Source organism: Erythrolamprus reginae, chromosome 3, assembly GCF_031021105.1.
Source record: "Erythrolamprus reginae isolate rEryReg1 chromosome 3, rEryReg1.hap1, whole genome shotgun sequence".
Classification (NCBI taxonomy): Eukaryota; Metazoa; Chordata; class Lepidosauria; order Squamata; family Dipsadidae; genus Erythrolamprus; species Erythrolamprus reginae.
Window position 1 is genome coordinate 150369237 of NC_091952.1, and position 20721 is coordinate 150389957.

Below are 20721 nucleotides of genomic sequence, written 5' to 3' on the forward strand. Positions count from 1 at the left end.
TGTATAAAAATGTTATATTGCAACTAACTCAGAACGCATAACTTTCATACTATATTGGAATTAATGTGGAAATGTTTCTTTTAGTGGAGATGGAACTCTGAGAAAAAACATTGATATATGGAAAAAGTGGAGTACACATAATAGTTTGCAACTACATGGGTAGGAAAATATTTTATTATATACTTTCAACTTGTAGAATGAAATTAAGGATTTGATTAATATCTTGTCTTTTTTTCTATATACAAGGATAAAACTTAGATTTTTGATATTGCCACTCAAGTTTGGAAAACTCCAGTCTATGGACTGTGTTCTCCCCATGTTTAGAAATGTATAATGTCAGGGACTCCATAAGTAAGTTGACATAAAAATATGCCTCATTTGCATGGATTGCCCTTCCTTCCTTCCTTCCTTCCTTCCTTCCTTCCTTCCTTCCTTCCTTCCTTCCTTCCTTCCTTCCTTCCTTCCTTCCTTCCTTCCAAGGTATATATTTTGGATACATTTCAATTTATTTTTCTTGTTCTGATTCCCCATTCCACACCAAATATTATAATAATAGTAACAACAATAACAATAACACCATCATCTTCTACTATTTTTTTGAGCTGTGTTGGCTCAGTAGTTAGAATGCTCTACTGCAAGCTACTTCTGCTCACTAGTGGTTGCAGTTTGGCAGTTCGAGTCTCATCAGCTTAAGGTTGACTTAGCCTTCCATCCTTCTGAGGTTGGGAAAATAAGGACCCAGATTGTTTGGAGCAATATGCTGACTCACTTAGAGAGGGCTGTAAAGCATCGTGAAGCAATATATAAGTTGAAGTGCTGTTGTTATTCTCTAGTTAGTTAGTTGTGCCCCAAAACTTTCCTTACTGCTACATGTTTTGGTTTTTTAAAATTTAAATCCATTGTACAATGCCCCATATTCCTGACCATTTTCTGTGTGACATTCATACTTTTGGGTATTTAAAGACTGCTATCATTCCTTAGTTTTTTTCTTAAGACTAAAAATGCTAGCCTCCTTCAGCCTTTCTTTAGAGAGGTGTTTCTTGGCCTTCATGCTCTTATTTCTTCTACTTTGGCTGAACTCTTCTTAGCATGTTGCTAAGGAACTGGACAAATTACGGACCAACACAAAGTAGAAATACTTCTGATTATTTATAACTCTGCTTCTGTTGATACATTTAAAACTACTTTTGTCTTATTCTGTAGCCATATTAGATTCAGTTTGTAATGTGTTATTCTAAGATGTTTTTACATGCTTTACAGTTTAGGGACTAAATGCAAAAAAAAAATAATAATTTCTCACCCATCTCCAATTACTGTTCACTAACTTGGCTCCAGCACCAGTCTTAGGTGTTCCTTGGCTCGGCTGTCCCAGTTTCATGATAGCCATGTGTAGGCTACTTCTTGTCCTCATTGCTTAGAGCAGTGTTTCCCAACCTTGGCAACTTGAGGATATTTGGACTTCAACTCCCAGAATTCCCCAGCCAGCGAATGCTGGCTGGGGAATTCTGGGAGTTGAAGTCCAAATATCGTCAAGTTGCCAAGGTTGGGAAACACTGGTTTAGAGGGAAAGAAAATCCCCGGATCAGGCAGGAAAGTTGCAACTCTCCATGATCACACAGGGCACTCCTCTTTGCTTTGCCTCCTCTACAAGGAGGCTTTGGCTCACCAACGGGGGATTTGTCACAGGAGCATGGAGACCCACTTCTCGTGTCCAATCTCGCTGTGACGCCAACTGGAAGTCTCAATTATCGATGATTTATTTATTTATTTATTGGATTTATATGTTGTCCTCTTATTTATTTATCAAATACATAAACAAACAAACAAATAAATAAATGAGATTTCCATTTGACATCACGGTGAGATTGGACAGGAGAATTATTTTACTGAAAGAGTAGTAGATCCTTGGAACAAACTTCCAGCAGACGTGGTAGATAAATCCAAAGTAACTGAATTTAAACATGCCTGGGATAAACATATATCCATCCTAAGATAAAATACAGAAAATAGTATAAGGGCAGACTAGATGGACCAGGAGGTCTTTTTCTGCTGTCAGTCTTCTATGTTTCTAAGTGGGTTTCCACGCTCCTGTGCCGAATTCCCCCTGTTGGTGAGCCAAAGCCTACTTATAAGGGAGGTGAAGCAAAGAGAACAGGATAGCTTACAACATATAAAAGAGAAAACAATACAATACAGTAGCCTAAATCCAATTAATTTAAAGCTAAATAATGTAATCTATAATCCCCAGCATAGTTCCCTCTAAGCTGAGCAGTGAGCAATTGCTCACTTAAAAATCATCATCAATTCAGAGTTTTCCAAACCTGCCCAGAAGCCCAGAGGAAAAGAGTGAGAAGGAAGGAGAGGGAGAGGAAGAGAGAGAAACAGATAGAAAAAAGAGAGGAAGGAAAAGAGAAAGAAAAAGAATGGGAGTAAGGCAGAGAGAAAGAAAATCAAAATCTAGTTTGAAACTAGCTCAACTATTTAAGTGGCATTTTGATATTGATAGAGTTGCCCTATTATGAGCTCACTGTTATAGACACACAGTACAGTATTTTATTTTGAAATTCTCTGAGGCAAAACAGGGTGGGTTTTTTGTTTGTTTGTTTGTTTGTTTATTTATTTATTTATTATTTTAATTATTTATTTATTTATTCATTCATTTATTCATTTATTTATTTATTTATGTGCCGCCCAGTCCCGAAGGGACTGCCGCTCAGACACTATACTTTTCCGCCCCCCCCCCCAAAAAAAAATTAGAGGGAACACTGATCCCCAGTTTTATTAAATATCAATCATAGCCACTCAAACAGCAACCATACATAACATTTGTCGGCCAGGAGGCTAGAGTCTAATCACCTCAAGCCTGGTGACATAAATGTGTCTTGAGACTCCTGCGGAAGGCGAGGAGAATGGAATCAGCTCCCCCCGGAGATCTCCGGGGGGAGCTGATTCCAGAGGGCCGGAGCCCCCACAGAGAAGGCTCTTTCCCTAGACACCCCCCCCCCCCAAGTGACATTGTTAAATCTGTGGGACCTAACCGGTCACTGCAAATAATCTGGCCCAATGCCATGTAGGGCTTTATAGGTCATTACCAACACATGATGTTATGTATTAAAATGTTCATGCTATCCATCAGCAGTTATTTACTTTATTACAATTTTATAATTTTATTTTGGGAAATGCTTTATTAAAACACACCACATACAATTATATTTATATTTACCACAGAAGCTACCTATATATTAAAAATAAGATCATTTTAGCAAGGTTGTTTCCTGATAATTATCCTGATAATTATTAAGAGTGTGTTCAATGTACTTATAGCCTGGTTGGGTTTTTTTTTTTAATCTGCTCTGTAATTTTTCCATGCATTGATTTCAGGGTGTACAACTTGGTTCAGTTCTTACCTGGTGCATAAAATTAACAGGACATCTGTTGCTCCAAGGACACAAACAATATATAATCAATTTCTAATTTCGGATTTCATGCACTGATAATTAAGTTTTGAACAATATTTTTTATGCAGATTACAGCTGAGGATAGCAACTCGTGGAGCCGAACAGTTGGCGGAAGGAGGTAGAATGGTGTACTCTACCTGTTCATTGAATCCTATTGAAAATGAAGCTGTCATTGGTTCTCTGCTGGAAAAAAGTGAAGGTGTGTATAGCCTAAAGGAGAAAAAATGTTATTTTAGTTAAATCAAAAAGAAAGTAAAACTTATTATTTTGCTAAACTGGTAGAGCAATGTGTTGATTTAAAACCTGGGTTAGTTGGAAGGGGCATGCCCAATGCTGTGGCGGCACGGAGGGGAACTCCATGCTCGCTATGCAGGGGAACTCCAATACCCCATTCTCTGGAGACCTGGTCCTTTTGGAACCAGGCTGGAACTACCCAGAAAGGGTGGGGAATAAGAGGAGCACCTAGTGGCGGACTGGAGTGGTGGCAAACCCCCCAGGGAGCCGGAACAGTCTCGGCCAGTGGCGAGGAGACTGTGCTGTATCATCCTTAGCTGCAGCGGTCGTTTTCACTAGGATTGGTATCGTGAAGTTGGAATCATCTGGGAAGAGAAAAACTGAAGCTTTGTGCTGAAGATGTTGAAGAAAGGAGGTGGATGAGTGATTTCACCAAAAGAAAATTAGAAAGAGACTTTGAAATTGCTTAGGGAAACAAAAGGACTGGAAATAAAGGAGTGGCTGTTTTGGTATGTGGATACAGGAGACAAATACAAGTAGAAGGGATATAAACTAAAGCCCACTGATTAAAGATTTTGAATTGTTTTAAAAGATTGGACAAAGCCTGAAAATTTGGTTGGGAAAAACTAGGAAGGAATCTGAAAATTAGACTTGTTTTAACACAATAAGAATAAACAATTACACAACAAAGAAATTAAACAAGAAAGGCGGAGCTCGGGATGGAACAAAATATACCATCTAGTGGTTGGAAGAATAATGACCATGCTGGAAGATTGTTATGGTTTCCTGCCCAGCTGCTGCCCTTAAAAGACTGGAAAACAAGAAAGGGGAGGATTCTTAAATAACAGATCCCCAATCTGTTATTGCTTGGGAAGAATAATTGGACTTAAGTGGAAAAGAATGAATTGAAGAGTTATTAAAAATAGCAAGGGACAGAAGGACTCAAACTTTCTTTATCACAAGAAAATGCATACAATACAGAAGGCTGTGGAATACAATTTGTTAGCAGCTGATCTAATAGTAAAATTCATTGATTGGTTGTGAGGCTTGATGACAATTTTGACGGAAAACTGAAATTTAACTGAATTGACTCTGCCAAAATAAAATACTGTTTTTTCTTTGTTTACTTTAAAATTGAGAACTGTGATTTTTAAAGACATTGAGAGAATTGACCAAAAAGAGCTTATTGAGTTTTTAAAAGAACTTCTTAATGACTTTAGAAGATCTCTTGGAATCACTATCTATGAGAAAGAAAAGAATGGAAGAATGAAGGAGACAATAATAGAAAATAAGAACACTGATAATGAAACTGATTAAAGACTATGTGGATAATTAATGTGATACCTCTAATGATGCTTTATAGTGATAAAAGAGAAAATGATTTTAAAAATGATTATGTTCAAACTAAGAAGGAGGAGGTTGATTAGTACAAGGTTACAAAAGGAGAGGGGGTAAGTAGATTTTCACAGAAAATTGAGCTGAGAAAGACAAGAAGAGTAGGAAGGAAGGAAGAAAGAGTAGCTTTTGTTATAAAGGCAAAAGAAAGATTGGGAATAACATGGAAACGGGGATGGATATATTATATAGTCCCATTGGGAGTAGGGTGGCACATAAATCAAATAAATAAGTAAATAAATAATTTTAAAAAGCAAGTGGTTAGAAAGATTTGGAAGGAAATATGGAAAGAGGAATGGAAACAGTATAAAAATAGAAAGGAAATGTATGAGAAATTAAAAGCCATAGCTATTGATGGGAATTTTGTAGCTTACTTTCTGAGACTTGATCACATAAAAGAACAGCAATAATCTCATACCTACAGGAATAGTTAAAATTGTTGACAATTACAGCTGTGGATTTATTTATTTATTTATTTAGTATTTAACAGCATATTGGTGCAGAGTCATCACCCTTCGTCTTTGCACAAGAAAGTATGACTTTTACAGAACATTAGTGCCTCTACTAATTGTTATTCTGGAGGTACGGCAGCAAAAGAGAGTAGAGATGGATAAAATATTTGGGTTAAATAGAAAAGATGTAGATAGAGACAAACATCCAAGGGAAGAGTTTGGGAGGCAAGTCAAAAAGTGAATAAGAAATACTAAAGCAAACAAGAGATAATGGTTAGAAAGGGAAAGCTGTTTAATATAAGATTGGCTTTATTGAGAGCTAGAATAGAAACAGAAATAAGGGGGAATATTATACATATTTTTATATCATATAGTAAAATTAATAGCTAGATGTAAAGATTAGATATTGAAAGATGGTATGTACAGTATGTTTAAATAATATTGTGATTGTTATTAGAATGGTGCACAAAGCACTGAAAAACTAAACAATGAAGGATCCACTCTACTACAAATGTATAATAGAACCACAATTACATAAGTATTATTAATGTAATAAATATGATTAATATTACTATTATTATTATTATTGTTATTATTTGTATTTAAATGAATGATACCATATACCTCACTGTTCATATAATGATATTGAGTACATCCAAAAAAAGGAAAAAAAGAACCATGCCTGTTTAGCACGGTGAAGTGGAGAAGGGAAGCTTCTGGCAGAATTGGGTCAACAGAATCTTAATTGCGCCCCAAAGGGGATGCAGCTAACTATACTAAAGCATAAAAATGAGAATGGTGGACGCATATTTTTTTTTAAAAAAATTGATTGAATGACTTTTAAGTTCTTAATATAGTGCAACCATAATCATGATCAGAACTTTAATATAATGGCTACCAGGGCATAATTATTTTTAAATTTACTTGCAAATTTAACAGACACAAAATATGCTTTTGGGAGCTCTTATAAGCAACTCTGTCTTGAATTAACCAACTGGTAGGATTATGGCTAATCCTAACCTCAATCCATGTATTAAAATGTAATATGTAAAATGTAATAAAAGTTCAAATGACTTTTCCAGTAAAATGCATATAATGTTGATTTGTTTTTTGTTTTTTGAAGGTGCCTTAGAACTTGCTGATGTCTCTTCTGAATTACCAGGGTTGAAAAGGTTGCCAGGCATTACAAAATGGAAGGTAATTTTATTAAAATATGTATTGTATTTAGGAATTCAAATCAGATAGGAACAAATTAAATTTCCAAAAGTAAATACATTGGTATGGATTGCCCTTTTCAAGTTTCACTGAGGTTTCTTTGTCACTTAAACATGCTGTAAACAGTGATGTATTTATGCTTTTGCTTAGAGCAGCTTGGTCTAGTGAATAAGGCAGCAGACTAAAAAAGCGGGACATTATGAGTTCAAGTCCTGCTTTATTCATGAAAGCCAGCTGGGTGACCTTGGGCCAGTCATTCCCTCTCATCCCAACTTACCTCACAGGGTTGATGTGAGGAAAATAAGAGGAGGAAGATAGCACTTAGACTTACATATCACTTTATAGTGCTTTACAACTCTCTGTCAGCAGTTTACAGTCAGCATATTGCCCCCAACAATCTGGGTCCTCTTTTTACCACCATGGAAAGATGGAAGGCTGAGTCAACCTTGAGACTGGTGGGATTTAAACTGCCAAATTACAGGTAGCCGATAGTCAGCAGGAGTAGCCTGCAACACTGCACTCTAACTACTGTGCCACTGAGGCTCATGTGTTGGATAAGCTTGCCATGCTTGCCTTGAGATATTTGTGAAAATGATACAGGTGGGAACCAAATTTAAAAATTTGTAAACTGCCTCCCAAAAAGGAGTGGGGTCAGGAAATGGCCTTGGTCATTTATATAAATACTATGGTGGGAAAAGGGAGTAGGAAGCACCTCTTGTCTGGAGATCTTTTAACAATAATATCACCAAGAGGGTATATTTTTTCAAGATATCTTTTCCCAGACCAATTTAACCATATTACAAGGCAACCAATATCTCTATAATTTATTGATGATAGGATTGTCACTTGTATATTTCAGCATTAAATTTTATGAGCATATTAATAGTTAGACTTGAAAGACATTGTTTTTCCCCACCTAGGTAATGACCAAAGATGGTAATTGGTTTGAAGACTGGAAAGAAGTCCCTTCTAGCAGGCATACACAGATACGCCCCACAATGTTCCCTTTAAAAGATGAACAAAAACTTAAAGCATTACATTTGGAGCGCTGGTATGTAAAGTCGTCATCATATTTGTAAGATGGTACAAGAGTACAGTAAAGTAGAAACGATATACTGATACTGTATAATGAAAGAAGTGAAAGAAATGAATTGAGTATGAAATACATTTTAAAATCTCTAACAACAACCCTATCTCCTATGTATAGATTAAGATACGATATGAATATTTCTATTGTAAGGGGCAGCTACGATAAAATGAGGGTTTTTCAAATGAAAGTAGGAATCTGTTTACTAAGAACTCTAGAAAGGGACTGAAGCACGATGGCACAGTTATGAAAAATAGCAAATAGCCAAGAGAAATTTAGATAGCTATAGCACTTTAAATACAAATGAAAGAAGAACAATATCTAAAATCCGGATGATAGTATTTGGAAAGGAGGTAGCACAGGATGAATGATATATACCAGAATAAATTGGATAAATAATTAGAAAAAATTGATTAATTTGACTAAGAATTTGGCATTTGATATTGTATTGTATTATATTTTAATTTGAGGTATGTAAATTGGAATCTCTGTAAGGTGTGAAAAACAATAAAAAATTTATACACACACATACACACGAAAAAAAAAATTGTAACATGGTGTTGAATTCAAGTTAATTTTAATGTTGCCAAGTATGTATCCAAGTGGGAGATGTGTACAATTAAAAAAATTAAGCTACAGAGATACATTTTAAGTGTGTAATGAAGTTCTGCACTATCAGGAACACTTACTTCCCATCCTCCTTCACCAAAACTCATTTAGATCAGGAAATTTTGAGGTATTACCTCAGTAGAATTGATGGTAATTCATTATGGCATACCCAAAGGTCCTTCCTCAGTTTAGTGTAGGTGAGAGATGTTTAATTATTTTATCAGCACTCATAGAGCCCTTGAAATCTAGGTTGTGCTATTCCAAGGAAATACAAGGTCCATGCTTACTGAATGAAGTTGTTCTGGGATGGGAGACCCCACAGGTCAGCTGTAATTACTAAGTTTCAGATCTTGAGTCCTCTTTAATAAAATACATAACTAAAGCAAGAAAATTGGTTGTACAAAATCATGCAAAAATTTGATAATGTTTAACTAAAGATGTTTTTTAAAAAGCATTTTCTGATTGCAGATTTAAGTAGAGCTCAAGAATATACCTATTGATACAAAATCCATGTTGTTTATCTAGTTTTAGAATTTTACCACATCACCAGAATACTGGAGGTTTCTTCATTGCTGTACTAATTAAAAAATCCCCTATGCCATGGAACAAACGTCAGCCCAAGGTAATGTTTAGTATTGTTAAAAACATTTTCTAGTATGTTTTAAAAGAATCAAAGTTTAGAAATACCATGAAATAATTATGAATTTCAAATAGCATGCTTTAAAAGAAACTGCTTTGGAAACTGCACCACAGCTGAATATTGAAGTTTGTGATGGGGAGAGATGAGAAACTATCTATGGAAAATTCACCTCAAATAAATTTATTTGAAATTCTGAGTCCATAGATAATATATTTAAGCAAACGTTGACAGATTTAATCCAGAACTAAGTATGATTCCCTTGTCTAGCCAGGCATTATACAAGCAACAGGGATTTTAAAAACGGGGATTCTCTTTCCAGAAAAGAAATTAGTACTTCACATTGTTTTTCTTTTTCATGCAGAAAAATCATTGCCCTATGTAGAGTATTTTTTTTCATGAGGGCATCCCTGGTTTACACTCTTTCTCTTTATTGTAATATACATGTGATGTTTTATCTATAAGTGCTATTATACTAAACAATAATAATAATAAGGATTTTTTTTGTTTTTTGTTTTTTGCTAGTGTTGCAGCAAAAGAGCAAAGAAACCTTTGGCAACTTTTTGGCTCAGGGGTTAATTACAGTGGTACCTCGGTACTCAAACGCTTTGGTTCTCGTACATTTCGGATAACGAACAAAATTTTCGGCAAAAATTTGCTTCGGAATCTGAACAAAAATTTGGATACCGAACAGCCAGAGAAAATTTTGTTCATTATCCGAAATGTTATCGCCGGGGGCTGCTGCAATCCCAGCAGCTTCAGGGGGCTGAGGAGCTCTATAAGAGCTCCAAGCTGCAGGAAGGATGGGGGCTGCTGCAATCCCGGCAGCTTCAGGGGGCTGAGGAGCTCTATAAGAGCTCCAAGCTGTAGGAAGGATGGGGGCTGCTGCAATCCCGGCAGCTTCAGGGGGCTGAGGATCTCTATAAGAGCTCCAAGCTGCAGGAAGGGTGGGGGCTGCTTCAATCCCGGCAGCTTCAGGGGGCTGAGGAGCTCTATAAGAGCTCCAAGCTGCAGGAAGGGTGGGGGCTGCTGCAATCCCGGCAGCTTCAGGGGGCTCCTTTCCTCAATGCTTCCTCTTATTACCTGTAAGCAGCTGCAAAAACTTTCTCCTTCCAGGCGGCGGCAACGGCTGCGGCTTCCCTTCGAACGGCGCCGGGAACGTCACATGATGAAGGGAAGCTGCTGGAGCCATCTCAGCAGTTGCCACGCTCCAGCAGCTTCCCTTCATTACGTGACGTTCCTGGTGCTGTTGCTCCTCGAAGGGAAGCCGCCGCTGTTGCAGCCGCCGGGAAGGAGCTTGGAGTACCGAATTTATTTATCCCATTGGAAATAAAGAAAATAGATTTAATTGGTTCCCAGCGAGTTAACAGGGGCTGGGAACCAATTAAATCCATTTCCATTATTTCCTATGGGATAAATAAATTCGGTACTCGACCAAATCGGTTCTCGACCACACTTCTGGAACGAATTGTGGTCAAGTACCGAGGGACCACTGTATGTCCTACACTTTTGCAGATCTCAGTTCATTTCATTAGATAGTTGTCAATTTTAGGGGAAAAAATGGGATTTGGGGAAAGGTTGAAGTTGCAATGTAAAACAGTAAATTAACAAGGAAATGGAAATGGTCAAGTTTGAAATAATAATACCCAGACAATTGAGGGCTCCAATGTATGTTCATGATAACAGTGTTGATTATTGTCTTATCAACAATCATTATTATATTGCTTGGAAGGATTTCTTGTACAGTACTTGTTTTGCTTACATTTCACCATAATTAAATGATTGTTTAGTATAAAGAGATGTCTTTAGTATATATATAGTATATATATATGTCAAAAGTAGAAGCATACCTATGTTAGGGGGAGGAAATGGTTTGATCTTCACAAATACTGCAAAAGCTGTATGCCAAGTACTTTCTTGTTCCAGGTCAGAGTTGAGTTTAAGCTGATCTTAATAAATACAGTCAGGTCTTTTCTTCTGATAGTGGCTCTTCATAAATGAACAACAGTGTTAGAAGTGAGTCTGCATTTCTGTGCAGTAGTCATGATATGCTGGAGACCCAGATATGGACCAAAACACCCCTAAAACTCTCCTGTTAGCTTATTAAAAGAAGCACATCTGAATGTTACTGCATAGTCAAACCACAAATCAATTGCAGTAGTACTGAGCTACCCTTAGAGCAGTGATTTTCAACCTTTTTTGAGCCGCGGCACATTTTTTACATTTACAAAACCATAGGGTACATTGAGGGGGTGGGCGGCTAAAAAAAGTTTGGACAAAAAAATTCTCTCTCTCTCTCTTCTTCCCTTTGACTCTATTTCCCTCTCCCTCCCTCTTTCTCTCCCTTTCTCTTTTTTCTCTCTCTCTCCATCCCTCTTTCTTTCTCTCTTCCTTTCTTCTTTTTTGCTCTCTTTCTCTCTCCCTCCATACCTCAGTCTTTCTCTCTCCCACCTTCTCTCCTTCTTTCTCTCTCTCTCTTGCTCTCTCTCTTTCTTTCTTTCTTTCTTTCTTTCTTTCTCTCTCTCTCTCTTGTTCTCTTTCTTGCTTTCTTTCTCTCTCTTTCTTTCTCTCTCTCTTGCTCTTTCTTGCTCTCTCTCTTGCTTTCTCTCTCTCTCTGTCTTGTTTTCTTTCTCTCTCTGAGCTTCGCGGCACACCTGACCATGTCTCGCGGCACACTAGTGTGCCACGGCACACTGGTTGAAAAACACTGCCTTAGAGAATATGCCCTCTTTGGTGTTAGCTGACTGGTGACAGCTGCAGATAAAGAAAGGCTGCTTTGAAGCTTCCATCACAACAGAAGCATAACTGGCACTGCGGAAGGCCAAAGGCAGCCCTTTCAATAAAGCATTCCTTCTGTGCTTTAGAGCAACTGGATGCCATAAAGAGGAAACCAAACAGAAGCACTCTTCCTAACAGTAGTTGGCAGAGGTGCCCTTGATGTGTACAGTAGAAAAAGGAAACAAATATAAAGCCCTGTTTCAGAAATTTATAGCCTTTTGTAGATGTATGAATAATTTGTCTTCAGATCACATGTAAAAATATAGATCAGAAATCACAAATCTTTGTCACCGACTTTGGTGTGTTGACTGAATCTTTGCTCAACTCAAATTGATTTGGGCATAAGAAACAACAGAATGCAAGAATGTGGCCCCATTCCTGGATCAGCAGCTCCTTCTTATAATCACACATGTCTCAGTTTTCTTCAGATTAGACTGTTGCAGTGTGCTCTACATGAGGCAGCCAGAGGTGGGCTGCTAAGGTGGAACAGTGACGTGTGCTTGGCTCTGAGTGCTAGCGGAGTCCAGCACAATTATGCTACTGATGCACAGAAGCAAAAAACATGGGTGCACCTGCGTCTCTGCGTGCAATTTTGCTACCTGCACAGGTGCAGTAGCATAATTGCACTGGACTCCGCTAGCACTCAGAACCACAGAGGCGAGCACACGTCATCGTTCCACCTTAGCAGCCCACCTCTGGAGGCAGCCCTTGAAAAGTCTCTGAAAGCTTCACCTGTACAGAGTGCAGCAGCATGGACAGTAATGTGCATGCCTACAATAGCACATTGTAAGCTGCATTGGCTACCAATTTGTTTTCAAGTCCAATTCAAGATGCTGGTTTGATTTATTAAATCCTTCCATAGCATAGGATAGTTTTTGTCTTATGTTTTCAATAGAAACAATGTAAATAAATAAAAGCAATATAAATGTTGAACTGAAAATAAGAATAGATCTGGGTAATAAGAATAAGAGTCCTTGGAGAGGGGCGGCATACAAATCTAATAAATTATTACTATTATTAATAGGGAAAGTAATAAAGTGAAAAAGAAATAACGCAAAAAAAAGTAGTTTCTGATTTTTTTAATAGCATTTATGAATCCATTTATTTTTACCCTCTCTAAAGTTGTATCAATTTTCCAATGGATTTTGGAGACAGCAAATAGAGATTATTTTTCTGGAACTAAAACATTGTTTTTGAAACAGGTTCAGAATAAGCTGCCTCAGAAGACTGGAGATTTAATGCCTGTACATGCAGAACAGGATCCTTTAGAAAGTGAAGCTCCTATAATGCAAGATGCAAAAGATGGAGAGACATCAGTAACTGGGAGTGTGGAGAACAAGAAGGATGGAGTTTGTGGGTAAGAAATTAGAAACCAAAGCTGTTGTTATTAACAGAAGTGTGCTTGATACCCTTCCAAGTAGGAAAATTGTTGGATATCTGAAACTTCTAAGAAAAACTCTGATATCACAATAGATCTCATAGAATTATTGATATGTTCTTAATGTCTAGCCTATTGAAAAGAATGTGGTTTTCTCCTAAGAAAATGAAGCATATTTTAAATTCCCTTGATGGTGCAATACATGCCATACTCCTTAGAATAATGGCATTAAAATTGTGAGAAGTGGGTACAATATTGTAATAATTGGAATGATTTACTTTACTTACTATATTGAATCATGATTTGTTTTACTGGGTGTCTGAACCATTTTCTGGCTGATTCTTTATTTGTTAGTCTCTTGCCCATTCCAAAATAATGCAGAACAAGAGCAAATAAGAAAGTCATATTATTCATTCTAAAACCCTTTTCTTCAATTACCCTGGCAACCATCCACCACTAGCTATTCCATGCCATAAAGTAAAGGTGAAGTTCTCTGAATCTCCAAACATTAAACCACATACCAAACAAGTCAACAGTTTGCTTATATTTATATTTATAATAATCAGTTATTATATTATTATTTATTGTATCAGTATTATACATGCTACCGTATTAAACATACATCCTATGTAAAAATTGGTCGGGCATAGAAATGGAATCCTGAGAACGTTTCAGTACAGATAGTCTACGTTTAACAATGGTAATTGTTAAAGAGCCATGGTTAGAATGCAGTACTACAAGCTACTTCTACCAGCTGTCAGCAGTTCGGCAATTCGATTCTTACCTGCTCAAGGTTGACTCAAACTTCTATCCTTCCGAGGTAAAATGAGGACCCAGATTGTTGGGGGCAAAATGCTTTCTGTAAACCGTTATAGAGGGCTGTAAAGCACCATGAAGCAGTATATAAGTCTTAAGTGTTAGTGCTGTTGCTTATTAGGATTGGCAACTCCATTGCTGGTAGAATCAGTTGTAAAATGTGATGTCATGTGACTGCAGTGACTCATAAGAGCAGATCTAGTTACTGTTGTTAAGCAAATCCCACACAGTTGGTAGGTATGATGTTATGTGATTGCCATTTTCGACAATCTAATTGCCATTTTCGACAATCTAATTGCCATTTTCGACAATTTCGTATTTACTTTGCATGTCAGAAACCGCTAATAGCCATCACATGACTGCAGGATGTATCTGTTGTAATTGCAAGTAGGTTGTCAAGCCTCCAAATTGTGATCATGTGACTAGGAATGCTGCAAAGATTGCAACTACAAGGACCATCTATAAGTCTCTTTGTTCAGACAATCTTTACTGCCTTCTACTAAAAATATTCATGAGACTTAAATATATATCTTTCAATTTCTGCAAATAATCTGTTGTATTGTACTCTTGGAAAATACATAGCTGACCATATAATTCAGAGAACTTTGGATGAAGTGACTCACACAAATTGAATAAACAGATCTTGTGTAATGTATTTAAATATTCAGTGTTATGTGAAAGCTATGTTATTATAGAAAAATGTGTAGCAATATTAACCAATCTCAATGTTAAAAGGCTGTTTTGTTCTGCATTTCCTAGGAATTTCCATGGTAATAGACCGCTGACCATGAAAAATATGTACTTATGCTGTTGAAACTATATATTACTGACTAGTGGTGGGTGAACCCAACGGTGTTCGGGTTTGGCAAGTTCGGATGAACTTCACGCAAAGTTCGGACGAACCTGAACGGTCCGTGGCACCAGAGCGCTGCCCCCAGAATCCCATCGTTTTTTATTTTAACGGATTTTTAATTTTTATTTATTTTTATTTTTACAAAAAAGGACGCCGCAGTGGCGTCGCAAGCAAAGGGAGGTCTTTTCACATTAAAAAAAAGGTTTACGTGAAAAGACCTCCCTTTGCTTGCAGCGCCGCTGCGGCGTCCTTTTTCGTAAAAAAAAAAAAAGTTTACAGGAAAAGACCTTCCTTTGAAGGAGCTGGGGAATCCCTCCCACGGAGAGATTCCGGGGGCGGAGCTTTGACGTCACGTATACCGGCAGGTTGCTAAGGACGACAAGGTGCTCACTTCCTGGATTCCATGGAATCCAGGAAGTAATCACCTTGGCGTCCTTAGCAACCTGCCGGTATACGTGACGTTAAAGCTCCGCCCCCGGAATCTCTTCGTGGGAGGGATTCCCCAGCTCCTTTTATGCTTCCCGACCGGCTGACAGCTCCCCGGTGTTCGCCTTCCTCCGCCGCCACCAGCGCCAAGCTCCTCCTCTTCTCAGCAGAGGACAGCTGAACGGTGGCTTTCGTGGTGTTCGGCATGCACGCCAAACCGAAGCACTAATTTTTTTAAAAAATCGGGTTCGGGTTCGGCATACCGAACACCACAAAATTCGGTACGGACCCGAATTGTGCGGGTTCGGTTCGCCCAACACTATTACTGGCAGTTACCACTCTGAATAGCAATAATAACAAAAAATGTTACAATTAAACCTGTTGAATCAAGCGACTTCAATATACTAAGGCTTTTCCATCTATGTTTACTGTGGAGTATACGGACTATCCGTTATTGATTGAAATAAGTGATAATGTTTGGAAATTGCAGAGATGGGGGAAGTAAGTTATTTAACAATACCAGAAAATGGTTAGCTATGGACATTTCTATTTTTGTTGCAGACCACCACCATCTAAAAAAATGAAGCTTTTTGGATACAAAGAAGATCCATTTGTTTTTCTTCCTGAAGATGATCCTTTGTTTCCTCCTATTCAGTAAGATGTATTCTTATTTTCTGTATAATGACTTGCTTACTAAATTCTACAGCTTATGAATGTCATTTAACATATTGAAGAAAATAAAGTGGAATGGAACATAACATATTTCTATATGAAATGTGTTAATTGGATGATGTTGGACCAATCAAACCTGTTACTATTATGTACAAGATAGTTGGGTTTGCAATATATAAACAAGCTAACAATGAATCTTTGTTTGTATTGAAGTATATGCAAATATACAGATGAAATGCCATAAATCAATATTTTAAAAATGCACAATTTGTGCTTTTAATCCAAAGGGATGATACAAAGTTTTAAACATCTAAATCAATATTTCTGAAAGGATTTTTAAAATCATAGCTCTGTATCCAGTGATGCCTTTCTGGTAATAAAAAAGCATTGGTTGTTCTGAAAAAAGGCATGGAGAATATGTATCAGATAAGAGCTTCTATTTGGACAAATCTAGTCGGCAAAAATAGCCTTTTTCTAGTATGCATTCCATGTACAGTAATACCTCATGATACGAACTTAATTGGTGCAAGAAGGAGGTTCGTAAGACGAAAGGTTCGTAAGACGAAACATTGTTTCCCATAGGAAACAATGTAAAGTCTATTAATCCGTGCAACAACAAAAAAAAAAACCCCAAAAAAATGCTGCCGCCTGGCTGTCACCTTTTAAAACAGCGGGGGGGGGGGGGGGAGCAGCTGCCACAGCCGCCGGCTTCCCCGCCGCTAGCCCGCCCAGGATGCTGACCTGCTGCCTCGCGGGGAAGCCGGGCAAGAGCGATCTTCTGCCCGCCATGTCGGGAAACCCCCCATCTCAGCACTTTGAATCCTGCCGCTTCTGCTGGATACGGGCGGTGGGCGGGGCGAGCTGCCATAGCCCCTGGCTTCCGCGCCGCCCGTCTTCAGCAGAAGCTGCTGGATTCAAAGTGCTGGGGTGGGGGACTGTCGGGACACCCCCCATCCCAGCACTTTGAATCCTGCCGCTTCTGCTGGATACGGGCGGTGGGCGGGGCGAGCTGCCACAGCCCCTGGCTTCCGCGCCGCCCGTCTTCAGCAGAAGCTGCTGGATTCAAAGTGCTGGGGTGGGGGCCTGTCGGGACAAGCCGCGCACAAAGGCCGAGGCAAGGCTGAGCAGGAGGAGAAGCCAACCAGCGAGGTGGTGGGCTGGGAGCCGCAGGCGAAAGGAGCTCGGGCATTGTTCTCCGGACCCCGCCCGCAGACTGGAGAGGGAAAGGGCCGCCGCGGGGCTGAGCGGGCGGAGTCCGGAGAACAATGCCTGGCGCCGCGCTCCGATGCCCGAGCTCCTTTCGCCTGCGGCTCCCAGCCCACCGCCTCGCTGGTTGGCTTCTCCTCCTGCTCAGCCTTGCCTCGGCCTTTGTGCGCGGCTTGTCCCGACAGCCCCCACCCCAGCACTTTGAATCCCGCCGCTTCTGCTGGATACGGGCGGTGGGTGGGACGAGCGGCGCGGAAGCCAGGGGCTGTGGCAGCTCGCCCCGCCCACCGCCCGTATCCAGCAGAAGCGGCAGGATTCAAAGTGCTGGGATGGGGGGTGTCCCGACAGTCCCCATCCCAGCACTTTGAATCCAGCAGCTTCTGCTGAAGACGGGCGGCGCGGAAGCCAGGGGCTGTGGCAGCTCGCCCCGCCCACCGCCCGTATCCAGCAGAAGCGGCAGGATTAAAAGTGCTGAGATGGGGGGGGTGTCCCGACAGTCCCCCACCCCAGCACTTTGAATCCAGCAGCTTCTGCTGGATACGGGCGGTGGGTGGGACGAGCGGCGCGGAAGCCAGGGGCTGTGGCAGCTCGCCCCGCCCACCGCCCGTATCCAGCAGAAGCGGCAGGATTCAAAGTGCTGGGATGGGGGGTGTCCCGACAGTCCCCATCCCAGCACTTTGAATCCAGCAGCTTCTGCTGAAGACGGGCGGCGCGGAAGCCAGGGGCTGTGGCAGCTCGCCCCGCCCACCGCCCGTATCCAGCAGAAGCGGCAGGATTAAAAGTGCTGAGATGGGGGGGTGTCCCGACAGTCCCCCACCCCAGCACTTTGAATCCAGCAGCTTCTGCTGAAGACGGGCGGTGGGTGGGACAGGCGGCGCGGAAGCCAGGGGCTGTGGCAGCTCGCCCCGCCCACCGCCCGTATCCAGCAGAAGCGGCAGGATTCAAAGTGCTGAGATGGGGGGTGTCCCGACAGTCCCCCACTCCAGCACTTTGAATCCAGCAGCTTCTGCTGAAGACGGGCGGCGCGGAAGCCAGGGGCTGTGGCAGCTCGCCCCGCCCACTGCCCGTATCTAGCAGAAGCGGCGGGATTCAAAGTGCTGAGATGGGGGGTGTCCCGACAGTCCCCCACCCCAGCACTTTGAATCCAGCAGCTTCTGCTGAATACGGGCGGTGGGTGGGACGGGCGGCGCGGAAGCCAGGGGCTGTGGCAGCTCGCCCCGCCCACCGCCCGTATCCAGCAGAAGCGGCAGGATTCAAAGTGCTGAGATGGGGGGTGTCCCGACAGTCCCCCACCCCAGCACTTTGAATCCAGCAGCTTCTGCTGAATACGGGCGGTGGGTGGGACGGGCGGCGCGGAAGCCAGGGGCTGTGGCAGCTCGCCCCGCCCACCGCCCGTATCCAGCAGAAGCGGCGGGATTCAAAGTGCTGGGATGGGGGTTGTCCCGACAGGCCCCCACCCCAGCACTTTGAATCCAGCAGCTTCTGCTGGATACGGGCGGTGGGTGGGACGAGCGGCGCGGAAGCCAGGGGCTGTGGCAGCTCGCCCCGCCCATCGCCCGTATCCAGCAGAAGCGGCGGGATTCAAAGTGCTGGGGTGGGGGTGTCCCAGACCTGCTGCCTTTTCCCGTGCCCGCCGCCGGCCCGATCCTGCGCCTCCTGCTTCCCCCCACCCAGCCAAAAATACAAAGGGGGCTCCGGCGGCAGACCGTCTTTGTGTTTTTCACTGGGAGGGGGGAGCAGGAGGACCTTCCTGACTCCCTCCCCCAGCGCCGGACCTCCTGCCCTCCCTCCCAGCCAAAAAACCAAAGCGGCCTCCCGAACGTTTTCAATCTTACGAACCTGCCGCCGAGAAGCCCCGCCGCCCGGCTGTCACCTTTAAAACAGCCGGGGGGCTTCCTAGCAGCCTCCCGAAGCCGAACGCCAAACCCGAACTTCCGGCTTCGGCTTCCGGGAGGCTGCTGGGAAGCCCCCCGGCTGTTTTAAAAGGTGACAGCTGGGCTGCGGGGCTTCCCATCAGCCTCCCGAACGCCAACCCGGAAGTTCGGGTTTGGCGTTGGTAAGACAAAAAAAGTTCGTAAGAAGAGGCAAAAATTTTCTGAACCCCGGGTTCGTATCTCGGGTTGTTCGTAAGACGAGGGGTTCGTATCTTGAGGTACCACTGTATATTAAACTGCAACACCTGTTATGCAGCTTTCATGATGATTTAGTCCCCATATTTTTACACTGTATTGTAATCTTCCATCACCTCCAGTTTGTTGTTACATGTTTGTTTCATGTAATAGGATGCTATATTTCATGTTCACTGAAACCAAATCATGTGATTTTGAAAAGAAAGAAAATGAATCCCAATAAAGTAGAACGTATTTTAGGCAGGGGTGAAATGTCCCTGGTTCACTTAGGCCTGTGGATCGTTGGAGAGCCAGTCGCGAAGGCAATGCAAGGCTCTGCCCACTTGCCCAGATGCCACCATTTGAGTTCTTTTACCTTCTGCACATGCGCAGAGCGTTTTGTGCATACATAGAGGGTAAAATAACCCAAATGGCGTCTGGGCAGGTGGGTGGAGCCTAGCACTGCCTTTATGACCAACTCTTCGATGACTGACAGGGATAATACTCCTCATTTTAAAGCTTATTTTAAATATACTGCATTTACTTATTCAATTAGAAGTGAGCAAGTTCCATTAAAATATTTTCTGGGAGGGGCGGAACCAGAATTTTCCATGTTATGTAAAATTGCAATAGGATAATTGTATTTAATACTTGTAACTATTTTCAGGAACTTTTACGCACTGGATCCTTCATTCCCTAAGATGAATTTGTTAACGCGTACTCAAGAAGGAAAGAAAAGACAGGTGTATATGGTTTCCAAGGAGATACAGGATGTACTGTTGAACAACAGTGAAAAGCTAAAGGTTTGATTTGTATTTATGTTTTCAGTAAAAATCCTTATTCAAAATGCTATTAAAAGGAGTTGAAAATCTTCTCTTGAAAATTGCTGTCTTTTGTTACAACTTAATTCCGAAGATGCACTTTTCCTATCAATTTTAGTGCAGTTGTGTAGAAAGTTTTTTTTCCAAAACTAGGCATGCCCTGACAATTTATTCTGTACGCCACTCATACAGTTTTTGTATGTGTACCTGCAGGTATCTTTATATTTTTTAGGGTTGAGTTGCTTATTAATGACCACAGAGAATGTCTTATCTTCTTTCTCTGCACGCTCAACTCTCCAGAGAAGTGTGTGTAACCCCATCTGGCTGGAATTTCATGATCAAGTTAAATTTGTTTTATTCTAACTTTATCAGTCCCAGCTGACTGAATGTGGGCACTTACCTTAGCCTTCCTTTTATGTTATTTTTTATTTCGATATTGATTTGTATTTAGTTATTTATTGTTGCATATTTATTTTTGTTTACTCTTGTATGTTATCCAGTTGTTTGAGTTTGGAGTAGGTTATAAATAAGTAGAATTTAATGTGATTTACAGTGATCCCTCGATTAGCACGGTCT

General features: G+C 41.1%; 1 protein-coding gene across 1 annotated transcript in view; it reads left to right on the top strand.

Moving 5' to 3' along the window:
• Positions 1-20721, top strand: part of NSUN2 (NOP2/Sun RNA methyltransferase 2) — a 44113-nt gene that overhangs the window by 14471 nt on the left and 8921 nt on the right. The window contains exons 8-15 of the mRNA XM_070747011.1: positions 85-159; positions 3527-3657; positions 6663-6736; positions 7675-7805; positions 8976-9072; positions 13068-13222; positions 15900-15992; positions 19992-20127. Coding sequence (XP_070603112.1) covers positions 85-159; positions 3527-3657; positions 6663-6736; positions 7675-7805; positions 8976-9072; positions 13068-13222; positions 15900-15992; positions 19992-20127 — 892 coding nt within the window. The remainder of the gene's footprint in view (positions 1-84; positions 160-3526; positions 3658-6662; positions 6737-7674; positions 7806-8975; positions 9073-13067; positions 13223-15899; positions 15993-19991; positions 20128-20721) is intronic.